Source organism: Sebastes umbrosus, chromosome 22 (assembly GCF_015220745.1).
Source record: "Sebastes umbrosus isolate fSebUmb1 chromosome 22, fSebUmb1.pri, whole genome shotgun sequence".
In the NCBI taxonomy this organism is placed as follows: domain Eukaryota; kingdom Metazoa; phylum Chordata; class Actinopteri; order Perciformes; family Sebastidae; genus Sebastes; species Sebastes umbrosus.
The window spans coordinates 13,462,428-13,484,460 of record NC_051290.1 but is presented as its reverse complement, the minus strand read 5'-3'; the positions used below and the strand labels follow the sequence as shown (position 1 = coordinate 13,484,460).

The 22,033-nt window shown below is 39.8% G+C and overlaps 2 protein-coding genes and 1 long non-coding RNA gene across 3 annotated transcripts; 2 read left to right on the top strand and 1 right to left on the bottom strand.

Moving 5' to 3' along the window:
- The first annotated feature begins 507 nt into the window (after positions 1-507).
- On the top strand, positions 508-7,053 carry tm4sf5 (transmembrane 4 L six family member 5). The gene is made up of 5 exons (XM_037758437.1): positions 508-877; positions 2,052-2,132; positions 3,136-3,278; positions 5,200-5,392; positions 6,624-7,053. Exons 1-5 carry the CDS (start codon positions 704-706, stop codon positions 6,639-6,641), a joined length of 609 nt encoding a protein of 202 aa, XP_037614365.1. The 5' UTR covers positions 508-703; the 3' UTR covers positions 6,642-7,053.
- Positions 5,304-20,433, bottom strand: LOC119481483. The gene is made up of 4 exons (XR_005205201.1): positions 20,294-20,433; positions 20,141-20,216; positions 5,666-5,701; positions 5,304-5,421 (listed from the first exon to the last, which is right to left on the bottom strand). It is a non-coding gene; the product is annotated as an uncharacterized LOC119481483 (long non-coding RNA).
- si:ch211-237l4.6 (uncharacterized protein LOC446130 homolog) lies at positions 15,376-21,607 on the top strand. Its single transcript, XM_037758440.1, has 3 exons — positions 15,376-15,600; positions 20,815-20,910; positions 21,023-21,607. The coding sequence occupies exons 1-3, from the start codon at positions 15,498-15,500 to the stop codon at positions 21,193-21,195; spliced, it is 372 nt and encodes a 123-aa protein (XP_037614368.1). The 5' UTR covers positions 15,376-15,497; the 3' UTR covers positions 21,196-21,607.
- Positions 21,608-22,033: the final 426 nt, after the last annotated feature.

Sequence of the window (22,033 nt, the reverse complement as noted above, 5' to 3'; positions counted from 1 at the left end):
AATTTTTAAGTATAGCTCGGTTGGTATCGTTAATTTGGACAACAGAAATGTGTAGAATGATATGAAAGTTCAACATTAAACATATTATTGGGTCCTTGAAGCGCTGATTGCGGACACTTATTAATTTGGTAGCAGATTTTTTGACATACTCGCGTCTGTGATGCTTCAAATTAACCACACTCACACAAGTAAATCAATTTACTCCTCATTAAACTGTACCATTTAGTTCGATTTAGTTACTTTGGTTGACAGGGCGTTTAGTACTGTAGGCCAAGCCCTCTCTTGTGTTTGCTGTAGGCCATAAATAGAACAAATGGACTTATGAGCAGGTATCAAAGGGCGTCTAGCTGCATGATTGAGCCCCCTAAACACACACAGATACCCCCTCTCCTTTCTGTGTACTAAAGTTTGTTTAGCTTTAATGTTTATCCTGCATTTTTACTTTGACAGAGTAGATGTTTTTCCCCCCGCTGAGGATTTTCATTTTTTATGATACCCATGAGAAGATACACTGGTCTGAAATCAGATTGTAGGCAGCCACACCAATACTTGGCCTTTGTTCCCCTCTCCTTCCTGTTATAACTGTCACTGCCTGTGTTTGACTTACGCAGTGTGTGACAGCTTCTCACTCGCCTCCTATATTTGTTTCGCTCACTTTTTCACTGACTTTGAGAGGAAAAGATACCCGTAGCGAGGTGTAACTATGTGTTGTACGGGGAAATGTGCCCGTCTGGTGGGCCTGATCCTGCTGCCGTCAGCGTTCATCTGCATGATCGCCAACCTGCTGCTGTTCTTCCCCAACGGGGAGAGTCTGGACAACGACCAAATCTCCCTCCAGGTCTGGCTCATGGGGGGGCTCATTGGAGGAGGCCTCTTTGTGAGTAAAAGATTATGATCTGTGTGTATTGCCAAAGTCTGGTTTGATGTTTTACTGTGTGTTTTATTGGGTTTTTCAGTCATTAACTTGGCTCTGTGTAAACCTATAAAATCACTTTTATAGTGTAGGGGGAATAACTGTGACCTATTTTTAGAAGCATTGGTTTGTTTTATTTCTTTTTCATCATTGCCTTACTTTTGACTCTGTGTGGACTATAATTATTTTTAAATTATTTATAATTATACCCAATTTCCTCCCAGTAAATAACTTTTAAATTGTACTTGGTATCTAGCAAAAGGCATCTAAAAATTGAAAATTAAACCTAACATAAGCACAATTTTTCTTTATGAATACTTGAAACAGATAAAGAACAAAATACATTAATTCAAGTACAATTTTAAGGTATTTGCACTTGAGTATTTCCATTTGATGTCACTTTATACTTCCAATTCACTACACCACATTTATCTGTCAGATATAGTTGCTTTACATACAAAACATGTAGATGAAACCACCCAACATAAATAAAGAATTAGCTCCACCTTGACCAAGTACAAGATTAAAATAAATATATATGAATATAATGTATAACACAATTTTTTCTGCTTTGAGTACTTTTACTTGTAATGGAGTATATTTACACTGCGGTGTACCTACATGTTATACTATAAGGAGAACTTTTAGGAAACACTGACACTATTAAGAGATTAAAACATTGTCTGATCTCCTCTACTTCCTCAAAAAGGACAAACACACCGACATTATCTCGACATTTTAAAGGCTGACAAGCACAATAAACAATTCATAAATAGGCCTATTTAATCTCATCAATGGATCAGAGAGACCTTTGAGTCTTGTGGAGAGGACGCATCTTTATCGGCGTGATATTACAGTTTGGAACAGAGACAACCAGGAAGTTGGATTTCTTTCCTCGATTCATGATTCACAAATATTTGCTTTAGGAGATAAGAGAACATTCACAGAGACACACACATATAAATGCAAATGTGTAAGAAGGGATGTGTGCACTTTTATGAAGATATAAATACACACACCATACCTACATACATAAATGCTTTTTTGAGAAACTCTCGCATTTAAATTACTTAAATATCACTTGTGATGAAAACTAAATGTGTCGTTTGATTAACGTTTTCTACTTTCAACTTTTCAGATCCTGTGTCCGAGCTGCTCAGCCATCAGGGCCGGGGGCAAGGGTTGTTGCGGAAATGGTTGCTGTGGCAACCGTTGCCGGGTGAGTTAAGTCATTTGAAAGATTTACGTATATATGCCAGTGTGGGGAGCAGACTGAAAATGATGGGTGGTAAAAAGCCAAGAGGATGATGTCATATCAAATACCGAAGCACCATCATATTATTATATTTACTGTGAATTACTATTTAAAGTTTTTGGTAATATATTTTACAGAAGTAGGGCTACGAACAGTACTCACTTCTCTTTAATTAGCAGTAAATAGACATACATTTGTAGTGAAGAAAAGCAGTGTAATCTGCTTTAATTAGTGTATTTTATTTTGTAATTTTGCACTCTATCTAATCTCCTTATTGTTGTTTAAATAATGTTTATATTAGTTTTTGTTGAGTGTGAAAGTTCCTTATTAAATTTGAATACAGTGCGCTGATGAAAAAAAAAAAAATCTTAACTCAAGTCCACTTACTTGCTTTTCCAGAGGCATTCAACCACGTTTCACTGTCTTCCTCAGCGGATGGAGTTTTCCCTCAGTTGTCATGGAGACACCTCAATATCTATCTGAGCCCTCTTGGTGTTAAGTGAGCCAACTCCGTCTGCAGAAGAAGATCATGAAATGTGGTCAAAAGCCCTGAAAAAACTAGTCAGCGGACCTTTTTTTGTGTCAAACTATTATTATTTTACATATTTATAATCTTATATAACCTTATATTTACTGATAATTTCAGATAAAGTGAGCCGAGAGTAACAGCACTCCTACTCTGACCTCCACTGGATTGTATTTAATCAAGACAGCACTTGCATCTTATTGAATTAGAATGTCAAATAACGAAACCAGACTGCCTGGGAGTGTGTTGGTGTTCGTCTTAAATCATGTCAAAGGTGTTTGTGTTGTCCCTGGTCACATTAACAGCCTTAAAGGGCAACACAGGCCTGCTTTAGACAAGAAAAACAAGACAGACGAGAAAAGAAATCCTCAAAAAATGAACGCAAAGAGGAACCCCGTTTTAAGGACCAGTAATTCTCAATGTTTCCCATCTGTCTTTCAGATGCTGAACTCTGTGTTCTCCTCTGCTTTCGGCCTGGTTGGAGCGATCTACTGCACCAGCGTGGCCTCTGCAGGTCTGGCTATCGGACCCAAGTGTCAGGTGGATGATGGCTCATGGAAATACCCCTTTGAAGACCTCGGCACGTGAGTGATTCACCCATCATCACTCATTTAAATGTGCTTTTTTTTCTGGGCATGCAGGTGATGCTGTTGAATCTCTGTTATTTGCATCAGTTATATTTACTTTAATGGATCTTTGTTAGTGCAGCAGAAGAGTTTCAGTTCTTAAGTAATGCAATATTATTAAAATCCAGTAGGTGGCAGACTGGACCAGCACTTTTTAGCTATGTGTTATTGATGAGCCTGGGAATTCAGAATAAGCAACCACTCTTCTTTCCGAGTCTTTTCATCTTCATCGGTCTTCTTGTCAAATGTGGAAAACAATAATGTAAAACATACTAATGCATGCAGGGATATTCTTTTTTTATGTTGATCTTGTTAAGTTATAGATTACGGTTCTTGGCTCTTTCTGTTGAGGAACATTCAATCTAGTAGCTAAATTTGGCTCCTTGCTGGCCCCAACGCCATAGGACTTAAAATAAGGCCGAGCCAAAGCGATAACGCTGGGAGGATGACACGATTGGCACCGCTGAAACATTTTACGAGCTTAGGCAGGTAAAACTGAATCACCTGATAGAGGCTCATCAGGTGATTGGGACACCCGTTAATAAATATGAGCATGTTGTTAATACGTAGGCTATTGCTGTCCATGATGACAGCAGTCTAAAGGGCACCAGTGGTTACAGGGAAGGAACCAACAATACATGGTGGGATATTAATACTCAACCTCAGATTGTCCTTCCTTCAGTAAACCTCAATTTCCCCTTTTTTCTATGTGAGATTCTGCTATGTTGAACTCCCGTTAACTGTCTTTTACACAATGCACCATGAACCAGCATTGGTTGGAGTATTCTAATATTTCCAAGAGGGCTAAAGTGATTAGTCAATTAATAGATTTGGTGATCTACAGAAAAGGAATCGACAATTAGGAAGCAAGGATGCCGTACATTTGCTTGTTTCAGCCTCTCAAATGTGACGATATGCTGCTTTCTTCAGTTTTAAACTGTTGATTGAGCCAAACAAGCACTTTAACAATTTTAGATTAATAGGTAATAGAAAATAATTATATAGTTAGTTAGCAGCATATTAAAAATACTATATCTCAGTGTTATCAGTTTGCATAATATATAGGTTCTGTTCCCTTAAATATCCCTAATTTGACAAAACAATCTCTATTTTAAATATCTAATTGTAGATGGGGGAAACAGCTAGCCTCGTTCAGTTTTTAACACTTATGTTACGTTGCTTCCGTTAGTTTTACTTAGTTTACGTCCTTATTTTAAGCCCAACAATGATGTTTTTCCTAAACCAACCTAAATGGTTTTGTTGCCTAAACCTAACTGCGGGCATTTCTGAAGTTTCGTTGCGGGGTGTACAAATGACACGCTAAAAGCCTAAAATGCGTCGTCATGACATGCAGAATTCCCGTGTAATGTCGTGCTATTTATACGCCTTCCTATGAGACCGAGTTTTGGACAGAGCCAGGCTAGCTGTTTACCCCCGTTTCCAGTCTTTATGCTAAGCTAAGCTAACCTGCTTCTGGTGGCAGCTACACATTTACTGTACAGGCAGGTAAGTTGTATATCAATCTTCTCATCTTTCTCTCGGCAAGAAAGTGAGAACGCATATTTCCCTAAATGTCAAACCATTCTTTTAATTTTCCACCAATAATGATTTTGAATGTCACATTTCTCCAATAAAAGTATTCATATTTCAACAAGAACTTCTCTCTCAATTCCCCTCCTTTCTATTTTCCATGAGCTTTCTTTCCCCACTCCTCACTTGTTCCATTCACCTTATTTACTGACACATTTTTCCTCAACTCGGTCATCGCACTTTTTCTCCCTGCACCCCAAACTAGGCCTGCTTCACACATATTTTCATTAATGCTGTTGTGTGTGTGTCTTGGACAGTGCTCACACTCTACTGCTCTTCTCCCTTGCAGTGGTAATGGCAGCTACCTTGTAAACCAGACCATGTGGGCAATCTGTGCCTTCCCTGCCAATGCGGTGATGTGGCACGTCGTCCTGTTCTCCATGCTGCTGGCCATGGGGTTGGTGCAGCTGGTGCTCTGCGGCATCCAGGTGGTAAACGGCTGCTTGGGATGCATCTGCGGGGACTGTCGCGAGAGCAAAGATGTAGGTGAACAAGTCGTGAAACTCCAAACCTAAAACAAGTATGAAAGTAAAGTGAGTTAGGAGGAGAGCATGTTTGCAAATCCTCAAAATGACACAATGAGTTTTGAACAGTATAGGCTATTTCTGAGCCCAGGAGGTCATGAAAGCTACACGGAGGAGCTGGAGTGGCCATAAAAGGGGGAAGCACTAACATTTTTTATGCAATCTCATCAAACTAGACTGCTGGAAGTGACACAGCTACTCTTAGTTTTGCAGCTTGTTGAATGACCTGACCTTATAACAGCTTCAGGGTTTCTATCAGGTCAGCCACTGATGGAAAACAGGAAAGGGAAAAAAAAGTATTGTAGTCTTGATCCTGTGTGTCATTTTTACACTTTTGTATGGATTAAACAAACAAGATATAAAGTGTTAATCACTGAGCTTTCGAGGTGCTGGTCAGTGTATTTTGTTATCTTTGGACAGAGCCAGGCTAGCTGTTTCCTCCTGTTTCCAGTATTTGTGCTGCGTCTGCTGGTTGTAGCTTAAAATGTATCGTACAAACATGAGAGTGGCATCAATCTCCTCATCTAACTCTTGGCAAGAAAGCAAATTCGCACATTTCCCAAAATGTTGAACTTTGCTTTTAAAAGGAATTGGATTTTAAATCTCAAGAAAGCAAATAACATTAATACGATTTTAAGGCTCAAAACACCAGGTGTCATCAAGATTCAATAGTTGAAACTTGGGTTTACTAAAAATAAACATGACTGTTGAATGAATGAATATGGGGACTGATTTGACTCCATAAAAAGGTACAATAAGTAAACTGGCAGCTTAGCAGGAAAACTGAAAAAGGTCAAAGGTCATTTATAATTTCGCACACTTTTGAACAGAAATATGAACACAGGTTGAAGATTAAACTCAGATTTAGCACATGGTTGAACATATAGTGAGGACTGTTAAAAAAAAGTGTTTTGGCTGACTTGCAGATGGATTCAGACACATTTCATATGCACACCAATAAGAGACATTTAGTTCATTTGAAAGGCATAACGGTTCCGTAGAGGATTCACAAACATTATTCATCATTGCACCATAAAGTTTCTCAGTAAATGCAGACACAAGAACACGTGTATTGTATCAACAAATGTCTACACATTAACATGATGCGCACATTTATTAACAACTCTGTCAGAGGTTTGCTTCCTGTCCCCAAACGTGAAATTAACATGTGACTTCTGTCCTGTTGCAGGATGACGGTGGATTATGAAAGTGAAGATGATCGCCCCGGTTGTAACCCCCCGCCACAAGGGTCAGGAGGCATTTCTGTATTTCATACTCTGGGATACCGTTCTATAAAACATGCTGGGTTTTTTTTCTTTTGATACTCTTTTGTCTCACACCAAGTCTGCGTCTGGCTATTTGAAATATTTCAAAGCCTTACTCCATTATTGTGTGAATTTTATTCTATTGCCTGACTTATTTTTGGTTGAATTCTTCATTAAAGTAATTACTGAATTAATAAGTAATTTCCATACTAAAGACTATACTGTATGGATTGAACTGTAATTGTAAATAATTATATGTTTCATTGGCCTCTACTTACTCATATCAAGTGAATGTGACACAGGATGTCAAGTTATATCAGTTCTGTTAACATTAAAAACTTATTTTCCTGATCAGTTTTGTGAACTTTGCTGCTGTTTCTTTCTGGCATTGCTTGCCTCCGAAACACACTAATATTTAGAGGAACATGTGCACCAACTGAGTAACTCTATAACTCTGATTATCCAGTTGAAAAACTTCTGCAGAATCACTGTTAGGATCTCTGTCAATTACTCACCTCACGCTGCGCCCATGCAGCCAGACAGCCAGATCTAACAGGATTACCGTGTGTCGAGACAAGGTCAAAGGTCAGACTGCCCCCTGTGGACACTGTGAGCACTGCAGCTGCCTAAACAGTACACAATCTAGGTAGGTAGGTGCAAGTTAAGCTCATAATCTTTTCTGCCATCGAGCTGATTCGTGGTAATTGTTACCTAACTTTTAAGTTAGTTGTAGAGCTGCACCCAGGTAAATATAGACACTCCAACCCAAAGCTCAAAGCTTAGTCTCCACGGCAGTACAGATAAAAGAGACGATGTGCGCACAGCCAGGTGAATAACAATTATGCCTTTCAGCATTTCCGTTTAGTTTGGCTTCTAATCCAAACCATACAATTCCTTTCAAATTTCAAGTTCCTGTGTGCACATACTTTCAGTACAGGGAGGGGAAATTATGTAGCTGTGGAAATGAAGGCCTGTGCCCAACACCGTGACCATCTTAACTGATTGGCCAGCTCTCTTATATAATGCACAGCACAAAGCGAGGAAGGAGCATAAGTGAGAAGGATTTGGAATAAAAGAATGGTGGGACAAAGGGAGGAAAACGGGAAGGGGGCCCGTTTCTCAGCCACTTCTCATGCAAATCGTAGCCACTCAAAGAATCCGGAGAGGCAAAGAAAGCGCTGTTTAATGGCGTGGTGGATGTAAGTCCATGCATGCAATGAGGGAGACTTGAAAGACAGAGAGAGGTTCCTCAACAGGGAATGACAGCAGGTCAAAAAGACAGTCGTTCGAGCACTAAATTCTTCTGTTATATCCGCCTTGTGCACTCGTTTAGACCCTGTGGAGAGGCCATTATTTAGAAATGTACCCAAAACTGAGCCCCCTCCTCTTTGTTATTCAGGCTTGACTGACATAACAAAGAGGAGGCAGAAGGGAAAAACAGGGTGTCATGAAGCAGAACTGGCCAGTATGGGCCGGACTAGTGAAAACAGGATTTGGACAGAGCAGGACAATAGTACAAATCAATCTGTGCAAGATGATAAAAGCTTAACATTTCTATAATAGTGCTCCTCATCTTGTTGAAATCTCCTCAGCACACCCACAACCGCAGCCTTGTCTAAAAGCAACAGTCATGCTGGCGGCACAAATATCAACTCAGACACACGTAAGTGATAACTCAGCAGCGTCCACCGCCCAATAATTATGTCAACCACACTATGAATGACCTAAGCGGAGCCACAAAGTAGACAGTCAGTCACATTCAGCAGGTCTGCTGCAAGCTTATTTACAACTCTGTGTCAACATCACACAATCGAATCTGAATTTCTACCTTTTACTTAACTTGTACTTTTACATCTCTCTGTAGAGGCATCTTGGTGTTGTTTTTAAATGTTAATTTAAATGCTCTATAAATGAATGGACTTGACTTAATTGCTCACCACGTTGCACTGATATTCAGCCAAATGAAAATGACATTTAATAGAAAAAAGCCTGTAAGTATCAGGTCTTATTTGAGTCGAACTGGTTGTAATTTCTGCTCAGGTAACAATTGCTTAAAGATGCTGACAGCACCTGTCTGTGTTACTGGCACTATATTATCATATAACCCTGAAACGTGATATTTGACACTCAGACTACACATTACCAACAAGACATAGTGTCACTTTTTCTTCTTTTGCATCATTACTTAATGGCAGCATGTGCACCGAATGAACTAGAACTGAGGAGACTGCTAGCTTTGGTCTGTGTGGAGCTGAGAGGTTTAAGTCCAGTAGGTTAAATCAAGTCATGCACAAAGAAAGCTGCCTAAAATCTGCCCTACAAAGAGGCAATCACTACATATTTGGTCAAAACTGAGTTAAGACCTGAATAAGATGAGAGTCAGCCAACCAGCAACTACTTTTTACTTCACATGTTCAGAATGTATTAGGTTGTAAATGAACTTCTTAATAAATTCATCATATTGATTTATTGATATTTGATATTGATAAATATGGTGGGGTGGAGATGGGGTAGAGAGTATGAGGTTGATGTGTTGGCTGCAAGATTTTGTCGAAGAATTTATACAAATAATAGTTTTATTTTTATTATTATTGTTGCCATTATTATTTTTTACTGTTTTCATATATTATTATAATGTTTTATTATTATTATGTATTATTAGAATTATTTTTTTATATTATTTATTATATATATATTCAGTATGTATTTATTTTAATTATGTATTTATGTATTTTCTTATTTTTGAAGAGTGTTCTTGTGTCTTTTGACATTATGTTTGTTAATATGTTTAAATGGAAAAGAAGCATGGCAATATTATGTTTTGCTATCTTGGAAAACGATGCTTCGCAATAAACACATTTAAAACAAATATTGATAAATATGAATAGATGGATAAACAGACACCAAGCAAAACAGGTATTAGGTATTATTTAGGTTCTTTGGTAATGTTTTGGGAGTAAAATAATCAGTGTAAGATAATGTGCTCTCTTTTTTTTCTCAATTTCACTGCTTTTGTAGTAAATGAAGTCTGCTCTTTGCCCTCAGATTACCCAGCATTATCAGCTGATCGACATGGTATGTAGGATACAACCCCCTTCCCCAGTGCTCTTCAGGATTAATGTAATCACTGAGAACAATAAATGTATCATGGTGTAAAAACAGGGCATGGTAAAGAAACATGACAATGTACAGAGGGAGGAGAATAAAGGAGGGCGACAGAGGCTGGAACCAGCCGTGAGCGACCTCAGCCAGTCGGTCCCGGTCCCGGCTCCACAGAAGCATGCCAACATCAACAGAAAATCAACAAACTCTGGGTGTGGGAATGTCTGGAAGTCTGACGGACGAGGGTGGGAGGGAGAAAGAAACAGGGAGTTGGGGAGGGGACCAGTAAACACTCACATACTGTGGGAGGACTAGACTGGTTTGATCCTGCATTGACTTGATTTTAGTTGTTTATACAGCATTTCAATATAATGCATTTATTTTGAAATATTTTTGATATCAGGGCTGAAGAGTAACTTTAGTGGCTGGTACGCATCTTAACATATGTCCTGCGTATTTCTTTTCTTTTCTTTGTTTCGGGTGGTTATTCATTTTTGGTTTGTTTCTTAGATTTGGGTTTTATTGTGTTTTGTTTTCTTGTAAGGTTTGAATACAACTGATCTCTGTAACCTGCACAGCACTCCGCCCAGGGACTACAGATGAAAATGAGCTTTTAGCTATATCTGGTACAGTATATTTTACATTGTGCATTGTCCCTGCTAAATAAACAAATACATGTAATTAAAATGAAGGAACTATATAGGTGGAAACAATTTAAAATCAAATTAGCCTGATACACTCATGAACACTCCATTCATAAATCTCACTTTTCTGATGCAAATGCACCGTAAGATCATGAACTTCCACATTAAATAAGATGGCTTGAGAAAAGAAATGATCCTTAACTCTCTAAGGATTTAAACCAGGAGTCTGGGCCATATAAGGTGTCGCGGTACATAGCCAACAATATCAAAGTGAGAGTACATAAGGGCAGAGAAACCTCTGGTCCCTAGCGAGACTCCAACTGGATATGTTGCATTTTACAAAGTTAGCATCTTAGCACCCTGGGACATCATCATCATCACCATCACCATCAAGTCCCAGTCACTTAATCAAGACACCCTTAAGGACTGAATGTATAAAAAGGTCAAAGTGATGTATTCTCTCCTGTTTTAAACACTGTTGAAGACCTGTAAAAGGTTTAAACAGGTCATTTTGGTAATTGTCTTATGAATAAACTACCTTTTTTTACTCAATTACTTTAGTTACATTTTGAGGTTGTGGCACTTTATTTGCATACAACCATTTTTGAGACTTCTACTACTTCTATTAGTGCATGTCTTTCACCTCAGACTGGGTAATTCTAGATTATGCAAGAGCTACTTTTGACCCTTTTGGCCCTCTCATGTCTCCCTGCACGTTCGCACTCATGCTGCTATTCCTGTCTCTCGGCCAGTGGAGCAGTGGCACTGAGGGATTCAATTACCAGAAGGGCAAAAATTCACAGGGGATGATGTCAGTATTATGACAACAATGCCGCTTTCCACTCGCCATCCAGTTTGGCTGATATCACAATGGCATTTGAGGCCAATGGGACGGTGGGAGTGATTCAGTTCCTGATATCTGAGCCTCCTCGTGGGCTCACAGGAAGCTACTGTGTTGCCTCATAGTCATAGTGGCAGACTGGCAGGGGGCACTTGTCACCTTACAAGGAGAGGAACGAGTGTCTGAATGCACGGGGGTGACACCGCTGAGGGACCACTTGACTCTGTGCAAAGGTGCACCTCAGTGCAAGTTTGGAATCTGTTGCACAAAAAAGAAAAGGGCGCTTTTGTAATTCCCAATTTTCAGTTTATGGAATGGGCATCTGGGAGGTTAAAGGTCATGGGAAAAAAGGTTGATCACTCTGAAATAAGTTCCTACAGTAATTGTATCAGACAATTCATCATAAAAAGTTAGAAAACTGTGCCCAGTGAGTAACTAACAGTCCAAGTCTGCTGCTCTGCTGTCAATCATCCACGCAGTCGATTTAAAATTAGAGACAATGTCCCACCGAACTATGTCTGTCCTTCACCCACATCTGCAGGTGTAAATGTGAACATGTGAGTGAGTCTGTCATCATGTTGGGTAAGACATTCCCACATGCAACAGTTGGAGATATAACACTGACAGATAGCTTCAGTACATCTCTCACATTCAGTCCAGATAACCGATATAGTTCATGTTCCCCTTACAACCTGATTTAGTTTTTATCTTTGCTTGCAGTTTGGCATCAAAATGTACTTACAAGTACTTAGTTGGTATGTTTTTCACTTATGATGTGGGGGCAACCCATGTTGCACACCGTGTAGATTTGGAACAGTGAACTTAAAGGTACAGTGTGTAGGATTTGGCGGCATCTAGTGGTGTGGTTGCAGATTGCAACCAACTGAGTACCCCTCCGCTCACTCCTCCCTTTCCAAGACTGCGGTAACATGAGACACTGAGTGCAAAACCGTGGTAACGCCAGTAATCACCTCGCTCCGAGGCCATCCTTACCATAATAACACTACTTTAGGAGCAACAGACGTCATACGATGGCTGGCGGTACCACGGTTTAGCACTCTGCGGCTCACATTACCGCAGTTTCACAGCGTGTCGGAGAACCACGGTGGCCTTCAGGTAATGTAAAAACACGTAAGGCTCTCTCTAGAGGTTTGGTTTGTCCGTTCTGGGCTACTGTAGAAACATGGTGGACGTGAAGAGGACCAGCTCCCGATGTAGATATGAAGGGCTCATTCTAAACTAACGAAAACACAAGTTATGAAAACATAGTTATGAATATTATATTCAAATTCTGCTAATAGATCCCCCGAAATGTTACACACTGTTCCTTTAAAAGGAGCACTTCAGGTATACCAACACTATAAGTGTTTCTGGAGGGGGAAGTACAAAAAAGAAAGTGGAAAGATAATGATCACTGATGGTGTATGTTGAAATAGAAAATCCTAGTATCTGTGTGGTTTTGAATTATAAACAGCCTTGGTTACGCTTTTGGCCTATGGATATCAAACAACCCACAATTATAATTAACTACATTCATTTTAAATAACTGACCTGAATAACTATTGTTGGACTGTGCAATGGGACACAACCTGTGCATCTGAGTACAACCTGTAAGTGTTCATCTACATGTATTTTCATTATATAGAACAACGCTGACATTCTCATATGAATTCTAGTTGTTGGCAAGTCCCTGTTGCAGTCCACCGTGCAGACTCAGCCTCAGAAATGTGCCTGCTGTTACACAGACTGTTTCCTGGGTGATTTCTAATCGGCAGGCGCAGACTCACTCTGAGGCTCTCATCTTGGTAAATTTCCACTAGGACAAATACCCACCAACCAGTGAGCTGCCCTGAATAAGCCTTAAACCCAGACCAGAACAGCAATAAACCATCTAATGGGCCAAGAACAGCCAAGGTCTCTTCTGTCTATCTCTCTATCTGTCTTTATAGAGAGGGTATGTGGGAATATTATAGCTCAGGACTGACTGCAAAGTCCTGATAACATGACAAATGCTTTGGTTTCACATGTTCATCACTGTGAGTAATGGCTTTGGGTGCGACTTCAGCATAGGTTGACATTTTGAGTTGATGCAATTCAGGGCATTTTGAGGTAAACCTTGAGTTTGCATGTACTGCACATTGCATTAAAATGATCTCAACCAGCTCTGCGTGACTCAGTCGTGCTGGATAGGTTGCCAGTGACAAGAAAGCGACACCTGGCCACACCTTTATTCCAAGAAACAAGTGAGTACATGTTAGTGTTGATTCAGATCTTACATTTTTGCTATCAGATTGTCAAAGAATAAGAATCGATTACTGTAGGTACATTTGCATGGACAAGAAATCTATTTAAATGAAAAGTGCCTTGTATTCCATAAGGTGGGTCTGAGACTGTTAATTCTTCTCGGTAGTTTTGATCCACTTCAGACTAAAACCCTCTCACTCTAACAGGATAGGTATGGGATTTCCTCCACAGCTATAGGTCTCCCTTCACTTCAGTTCTCAAACACTGCTGTCTCACAGTCACATGTTTTAGAAATAAGCACCAAAAACGGATGCAAAATAATTACAAAAAGACTAGAATCAACCACAAAGAGATTCAAAGCAACTACAAAGACGCAAAACTGATAAATACAGATATGTAACTTTTGAGTTTGGGTCCATAATAAGACACTGTGGTAAAGGTCATGGTGACGTATTGTTTGTGGGTAAATAAGACAAACTGGCTGAGTGTCAGTTAGCCCTACTGTATGTAAGATGACGGTAATGTTTACATCCATTCACCATCACAACCTTCTTCATTGCTGTACATCATTTGATTATCAAATTATGTTCCTCACATGACATTTTCAGTGTTTCTGTCCTTTTTTTGTGCTCATTGCAATACTACGGAAGCCCTAAACGGACATGATTCAAACATATTAATACCGTTGTGATAATGAGTTAATTATGTCGTTATCTCAAGATAACAAAGCTCGTTGTCTCGAGATAACAGCATAAAAAAAATGCTTGAATCATGTCTGTTTAGGGCTTCCGTACAATACCATCTAGTTTTTTTACAATTAGATTTGCCGATTTAGAAGTATACATAAATTTAATTGCACCCTCCCATAATAATGATAGTAATAATGGTAATAGTCCTTATTTAGCATAAAATGCAGCTCCAACTGCTTTACAAAACTAAAAAGTGAAGACTATTTAAAGAACAATTAAAGGTGCAGTGTGTAGGACATTGCAGCATCTAGCGATGTGGTTGCAGATTGCAACCAACTGAAGCTTCTCCCGTGTGCCAAGCGTATAGGCTGGCGCAAAAACGCGAATGGCCCTGTCTTGAGCCAGTGTTTGGTTTGTCTGACATGGTTGGTACCAATGGATTTCTTAGGTTTTCTAGTTTCATGTGGTGCCAGTAGCTTCACTCTAGCTTTACAACTGAGCTCGCTACAACCTCTGAAATATCGAATTGTGTTAATGCTTTAAAGAAATTAGTGGCGTCAAAACAAATTTGCGTTAACACGTTATTATGGCGTTAACTTTGACAGCCCTAACGAAAATATATTTAAAAAGAAGGGGGAAGTAAATTAATAAACAGATAAGAAATAAAATATCAATCCTACCAGCAACAGGAGTGAAGTCCTGCCGCTGATGGTGACCTCTGACCTCTCTATAGGGATACAAGTGGAAAGTTCTTACATGGATCAGGTGAAAGAACTTCATCAGTGATTAATACACTTTAATAGATAGATAAAGTCTATTGTTAAAATGGGATTACATCTTGTTGATCATGAGGTCAAATCACCTTGATTCATGATCTTATTGAGTCATTTTGACATGTTATCTGTACACACACATATGACTTCATCCTTCATGACTTGCTATTTATACACTAGAAGCTATTTCTGATAAAGTGTTGTGTTATCTGTATCAACAAATATGTGAATGAGGTGGATGCAAAACACAACAGAGCATGCAGGAGGAAGAGTGTGCAGTATGTGGGATGGGAGCTCAGAGGGAGGGAGAGGCGACAGGAGGAGAGACGGAGGGAGGGAGGGAGAGTGAGAGAAAGCAGGCGTGTCCTCCACTCACTCACTCACCATGCTCGAGGGATTAGCTATTTAAAGTTCAGTCGCTCCGCGCCACAGAAACCTTTCCATACTGCCAATAAGGACGCACACAGTTGAGGACGCGCAGAAAACAGCAGAAAAACACATTTGAATGACAAGAAAAAACGCAGATGAAGTGAGGATAGTCGTGTTGCTGCTGGGAATTATCAAGATTATCCATTTTTTACTGCCTGTCTGCAAGTTTATTTCACCAGGTAGGTCATTTTAAGGGACGTTATACTTATATAAAAAAATTAAAAGGCATTTATGAGTCTTCAGCTGCACAAATGTGATACTTGACATGTACACCTCTCTTATCAGACCAGTTGCTTAAGGGTTGCTGTTTTGGTTTTGAAGCAGGAGGTGTGTCAGTGGAGGAGGGTTCATGTTCATAAAGAACCCATTCTGCTATGCTGTGAGCTTTTAGTGGGCTACTGTTTGTGACAACCACTTGTCAAACTTTATTCTGCACGCCTGAATGCACCACCTATTATTCTCCTTAACTGTCCGGTCAGCCACTTTAATTGGCATCACTGCTTGGGTCGAATAATATGAGCAAGTTAAACCTTTAAAAAAGTACCATCTTCAGGCTTAAATGAGCAGATAATGAATGTTTCCACTTCTGATTCTTCGAATATGTAAACAAACCCTTCTTTAGTAGTTTAATCTGGGAGCCAGAGAGGAGATAAGTGATGCATAGTGCTCTAGATGAAAGCTCAGATTAGCCTGTCTGGCACAGATTTTCATTCAACCTTCCACCCGCGCGCAAAGAGGCCTCCACCTGGCGCATCTGAATATAGTATGTGAAATTATAAACTAAAGGTGTATTAATTAGGCTAGCCAAACATGACAAAACTGTGTACTTAGTACTACGATTAAGTTTCTTTATTTAAGCAAAAGTGGTAATATCCCAGTGTATTACAGGTTAGGGACTGTACGAAAATTAGTAGAAGGGTTCAGAAAAGAAAATGTAATTTTTTTTCTGTAGTCTGACTTTTTGGAAGAGGAGGGGAGAGTCATTTATTTCTTCCCTGTCATAAATTTATATTTTATTTCAGTTTTCCTGTGCAATATAGTTACATCGGGGTTTTACTTTCCGCAAGGACGATCGCACGGACATGAGCCGACATGGAATCGTGACGAGGAAATATTTGGATCTTTTATAGTCCGTGCGAGTTTCTCCTCGCGGCAAACCGACATTCTCAAAGCTCCTCAAAATTCTCCATTTTCGCAGCCCATCTGCGTAGCATATTTGGACGTACGCGGATGGGCGAAAACCTGCTGCAAAGAACCGCCGCGAAGGGCCGTGTCTGATGGTGTGACATCACTTTGGGCGCGCGGACACTCGCGACCCTCGCGGATGCGGCAAGCAGATATCAAGTTCCATTAAGGTATTAGGGTTTAAATTGGGGTAGACTATTGAACAAGTTATACCAATTATTAGTTTAGATTAGATTGGATAGATTTATTTCGAACATGTAAAAATTACAAAAAAATAAAACAAGAATAAAAAATGAACAGTAAGCATACAGCAAATTCTAAATAAACTAAATAAATAAATATTATATGTCCGAAAAGGAGCAGGCAGAAGTAAACACTTCACATACAAATTTATAATACTTAAATAATGAACGTAATTTTTATCACATATACACATTATATTATTATTTTCACATGCGGTGTTGCAGCATTTTTCTAAGAGGAGTGTTCAAAGTAATTGTTAATAACCTTAGCAATTTTTTACATAGTGAATAATAAGAGTCTGCCCACCTCACCACTCCAATAATTTTCGTACAGTCCCTAAATGTCCTGCATTCAAAAATGTACTTTTAAGAGTGTTATTATATATTACCGGATTAATTTATTCATGCATTAACATGTAAACTGCATGTTCATCATGTATTAGTTTGAGATCATTTTAACTACTTTATATTTGGCTGGGTAGTTTGATATATGTCATATATTATAAGCTAAGCATATGTTTTGTTTGTACATTTTTATCAGTAAAGTAACTAAAACTGTCAAATAACTGTAGTGGATTAAAAAGTACAATATTTGCCCCTGAAATGTAGTGAAGTAGAAGTATAAAGTAGCATAAAACGGAAGTATAAGTACCATAAAAGTGTATTTAAGTACAGTACTTGGGTTACATTATGTGTTCTGTCTGTTATAGAGTATGAGAGCTCTATAGAAACACCTTAAAAGCTGCTTTATCCATTGGCTGTGATGAATATGAATGAAAGCGGATTGTATGCTGGTATTAATGGACACAAATACACACACACTTGTGCAGGTATACATGCACAGAGTAGTGTGTGCGTCATCCAGCCTGGCAGGCCTGTATGAGGCTTTGTGTTGCGGGCAGTGACACAAGACTGCACTTTTTTTTTATAAAACCCCAGGGACTGACTGGGGAAGGGGGGAGCTCAGTGAAAATGTGGGGCAGTGGGAAGATTGTTATCACATTACTGTAGGCATATGTGCTCTGCGGCCTGCTTTAACATTGTTTACACAGCAGATAAGGGGGCTGAGTGTGGACTGGGGAGGTGGTTTGTAGATAGAAATGCTTGACTCATGTTTAGAAATGGAGAATTTGTCGGGGATCATACTCGGCAAACATGTTTAAGTCTCTCACAGATTTCCCCTGTGGATGCACACATGCACAAACATGCACTCACAATTTCGAAAACCTCAAGCCAAGAGCCACTTGCTTATGTTTCTCTGGAGGGATTGCGCAATTATCAGCTCCATCAGAGAGCCGCCACTGATTGAGCAAGAAAAACCACATTATTGAGGTGCTGCATGTTGCACACATGAGCTGCCTTCGGGCCTCCAGAGAGAAACATGAAGAGAAAAAGAGGTCAAGGCACAACTTCATCCCGTTTTTATACTTCTTTTCTCACTTAGACCTCCTTTCTATTTCTTCTACTCCCCTACTCGCTGTGGTCAATGCGGGTACTGTCTCTGTGCTTTCTGAGTACGTGTGTGTTTTTGAGTGCGTTTGCCATCTGAGGTTGTTTTTCTCCTCCAGGCTCCTAAGCTGCTGCCAGACCCCCACAGCCAATCATGATCTGGGCCCAAAATTCCTCACCACTGACCACAGGGCCTTCATATTGTGTGTGTTTATGTGCTGTTTTGCACACTTGTTTCTATGAGAAAACAATGCAAGCTCGCTAAATTATTAATACACAAAAGAATTTATGGCATAATTGTAGAATGAAATAATGAAACTAGGCGGTGGAAAACATGGTCAGTCAGTACTGTCCCTGTTCTCTTTCCTTCACAATGTGAGCTATACTGTGAGTTCCTATTTCACAGGCAGAACCTCTAAATTGACCTAACCATAATGGATTCACTGTGTCTGTAAATGGGATAGGATTTCACTGCCACACCTGAGTAAAAATGAGAAGGGAGATGCATTAGATGGTTAAGAAACGGAGGGAAAAAAAGAGCTTTTTCTGTTTGAATTTAACCAAAAAATAGAGACTGAGTTTTTCCACTTATACAAGTCTCCCCTGAGGCTTGTCTGCAATGTGCTACAGCAGCTCTGTGCGTATGTGTGAGCTGTCACGTCTCCACGAAACTGCCTCACTGTCTCAAGCAGCATGAGGAACCAGCAGTAACCGAACACTCTTTTCCTGTATGTTGCAATCACAGTTTACCGTTTGTCATCAGATATCCAAATCCTCCCGTCTGTGATGAATGAACAATGGGGCTTACTGCTTTATCACACTAGTGGGTTTTCTCATCAGATTGAAATAGGCGGCTTGTTTCAGACGCTGTGTCTCTTTGTGGTCATTTTTTTAAGTCGTTTTGCATCTCTTTCTGGTGGTTTTAATGTCTCTTAGTGGTTGACTTGAGTCTTTTTGAAATAGTTTTGCATCTCTTTGTAGTTGTTTTGCGTCACTTTGTGGTTGTTTTGAGCCTCTTTGTGGTCATTTTAATGTCTCTTAGTGGTTGATTTGAGTCTTTTTGTAATCATTTTGCATCACTTTGTTGCTGTTTTGGATCTCTTTGTAGTCGCTTTGCGTCTCATTGTAGTTGTTTTGCGTCCCTTTGTAGTTGTTTGGCATCTCTTTGTAGTTGTTTTGCGTCTTTGTAGTCGTTTTGCGTCCCTTTGTAGTCGTTTGGCATCCTTTTGTAGTCAGTTTTTCATCTCTTTGTAGTTGTTTTACATCTCTTTGTAGTTGTTTTGTGTTTCCTTGTAGTTGTTTTGCATCCCTTTGTAGTTTGTATCTTTTTGGGGTCGTTTTATTGCATTTCTGTGGTCATTTTGAAACTCTTTGAAGTTTTTTTTTTATCACTTTTTAGTTGTTTTATTTGTGGATGTTGTGCGTCTCTTTGAGGTTGATTTGAGTCTTTTTAATAATCGTTGTGCATCTTATTTGGTAGTTTTGCGAATCTGTTGGCCGTTTCTGTGGCTATTGAAGTTTGATCATGTAGGTTATACATAAGTTTTTTTTTCCAAGAAACATTAACGCTACACAACTCTTCTTTTACCCCAATGCATAATTACAATAGAAACTGTCAAGATCCATCGCCTCCCTCCGCTCCATTTCACCTGACCTATTTCCTAACCTGATTAGACCAAAATAAATGCCTTGTTTTTCACTCGCTCTAAGTAAATACAGCTCAGTGCTGGCGTGTGGCCCTGGCTTTATCTTACCATTCAGAGGTGCCAACGCTAGAGGGACAATCCTCAGGGAAATAATGAATTTGACTGACTTGTTGCTCAATGAATCAGAACTACAGTACCTGCAGCGTAGATCGATTGTGACGTATATTCAGGGCAGATCTAGGTCCAGGAAACCCTCAATGGAAAGCATAAATGCTGGCTGAGAGGGAAACAAAAGCTTTTAGAGTTCTTCAAACGAAAACAACAGCTTTAGCTTCAGTTGAGATATGTACCTGTCTGTCTGGCTGTTAGTCACAACTTGCATACATCAGACGACCTCTATGTAATCTGTGTTTGGTAGTCAGGAGAGGGCTTAATAACTCCTCTGTCTGCCGTAGCCCATTGACGTCCTGTTCCAGGATTAGGCGGTGTGAAGGAGGATCCTGGCACATGTAAATACTGACTGATTGGCTGGTTGCTGGGACGCCGTGCTGTTCAGTGATATTATCAGCTTGCGTTAGGATATCATGACGCTGAAGTGCGAGATCATAATTCCATTAAACTGTGACCTGGTGATGAGACAAGGGGCTGTCAGCAGACACTCAGACATGCTGTCGTTGTGATCAGGCAGGAAAAAAAATGTGGTTGACTTACTTTTTACTTCATATTTGAGAGATATTCTCACTGTTGCAGTTTAGGATGGCGTTACCTTTTTCAGTCAATCTCAAAGACAACCCTGTGCATTAAAACAACCATCATTTTAGTATGTTTTGTCCACATATTTATGTCTCTGTTCACTCCCCTCTCTCTACAGACAACGCTGCCATGGGTGTGAAGATGCTGCAGTGTTTTCCTTTCTACAGACGCTGTAAAGAACGCTGCAAGAGCAGGCAGTGCCCCCCAGCGGCAGGTGAGGAGCAGCTACACCCTAAGAAAATCAAACATAGACCAAATAAACAGCCATTTCAGTATAGCACGCCCTGATAACGCTTAACTTTCTATCTCTGTCTTCCACCCCTCAGTTCCCATCGAGGAGATGAAGCCCCGTCTGTGCTCCACCACATCCTGGGGTAGCGACAGTGAAGGAGCAGGAAGCCTGAGTCGGGGCTCCCAGATATATTTCTCCACCAAGGCCAGGCTGTCTTTTAGACACCAGCTGGACAGCAACATCAACGCAGTGGACGCCACCTACTGAGGAGGGCTGCAGAGGAGATAAAGAGACTCCTGTATCTAAGTTACCTGGGAGCCTGATCGCTGAGCTAGTGCATCCATCGTCACCTTTAGATGTGATCAACAGCAGATGTGCACAGCCACAGTTCGCTTTTTAACCCCTCGCTGCACATAAAGAACTCTCGATGATTAATCAGATTCAACAAGGGGTCGTGGAAGACAGACCGAAACAGACTTGGTTTTCAATCTCTGTGCATTAACATGTCATGAGACGAAACTCTAAAAGGAGCGGATCCACTGCCCAAACGGACCCAATACTGATGAGAGAGAGAAGACAACATAGAGACTTGTTTACAGCATTCATAACCAAAAAGTGCATAACTTTTTCTTTTTTTTTTTTTTTTTTACTGAGTTTCTTTTTTTGACTAATTTTGTGGAAAAAAAATGCTGATTTTTCAATTCCCTGTTGAGATAAGGAGGTGTTTCACAAAGCAGAATGAGGGAGTTAACCTTCAAAAGTATGATGATAATTATCTCTATCTAAACAGCGTTAGCAGTCACCATCATGAGTCATATTTCTGAACCTCCTGCTGACATTTCTTATGGGTTTACTTTCTAATCCTGCTCTACACTAACAGATGAAGATGCTCAGCAGCTGTTCTTGCCTCTAGTTAGTTCCTGTTTTGAAAGCATTACGCTACACAGCAAAATGTATTTCTATTAGGTATTCTGTCAATCATGTTTGGCTTCAGCTCTGTCTGGCTAATTTCTTTTCTTTAATATTTTTTTATAATAAAAAAATCATGGTTGCATTTGTTATTAAAATGTTTACTTTTAACAAACCTTAACTGTAGACTTTTAGG

Coding starts and splice junctions, on each gene's coding strand:
- si:ch211-237l4.6 (XM_037758440.1), top strand. CDS start 15,498: ATGACAAGAAAAAACGCAGATGAAGTGAGGATAGTCGTGTTGCTGCTG. Junction 15,601..20,814: donor CTGCAAGTTTATTTCACCAG/GTAGGTCATTTT, acceptor CTCTCTCTACAG/ACAACGCTGCCATGGGTGTG. Junction 20,911..21,022: donor GCAGTGCCCCCCAGCGGCAG/GTGAGGAGCAGC, acceptor TCCACCCCTCAG/TTCCCATCGAGGAGATGAAG.
- tm4sf5 (XM_037758437.1), top strand. CDS start 704: ATGTGTTGTACGGGGAAATGTGCCCGTCTGGTGGGCCTGATCCTGCTG. Junction 878..2,051: donor TCATTGGAGGAGGCCTCTTT/GTGAGTAAAAGA, acceptor TCAACTTTTCAG/ATCCTGTGTCCGAGCTGCTC. Junction 2,133..3,135: donor GCTGTGGCAACCGTTGCCGG/GTGAGTTAAGTC, acceptor TCTGTCTTTCAG/ATGCTGAACTCTGTGTTCTC.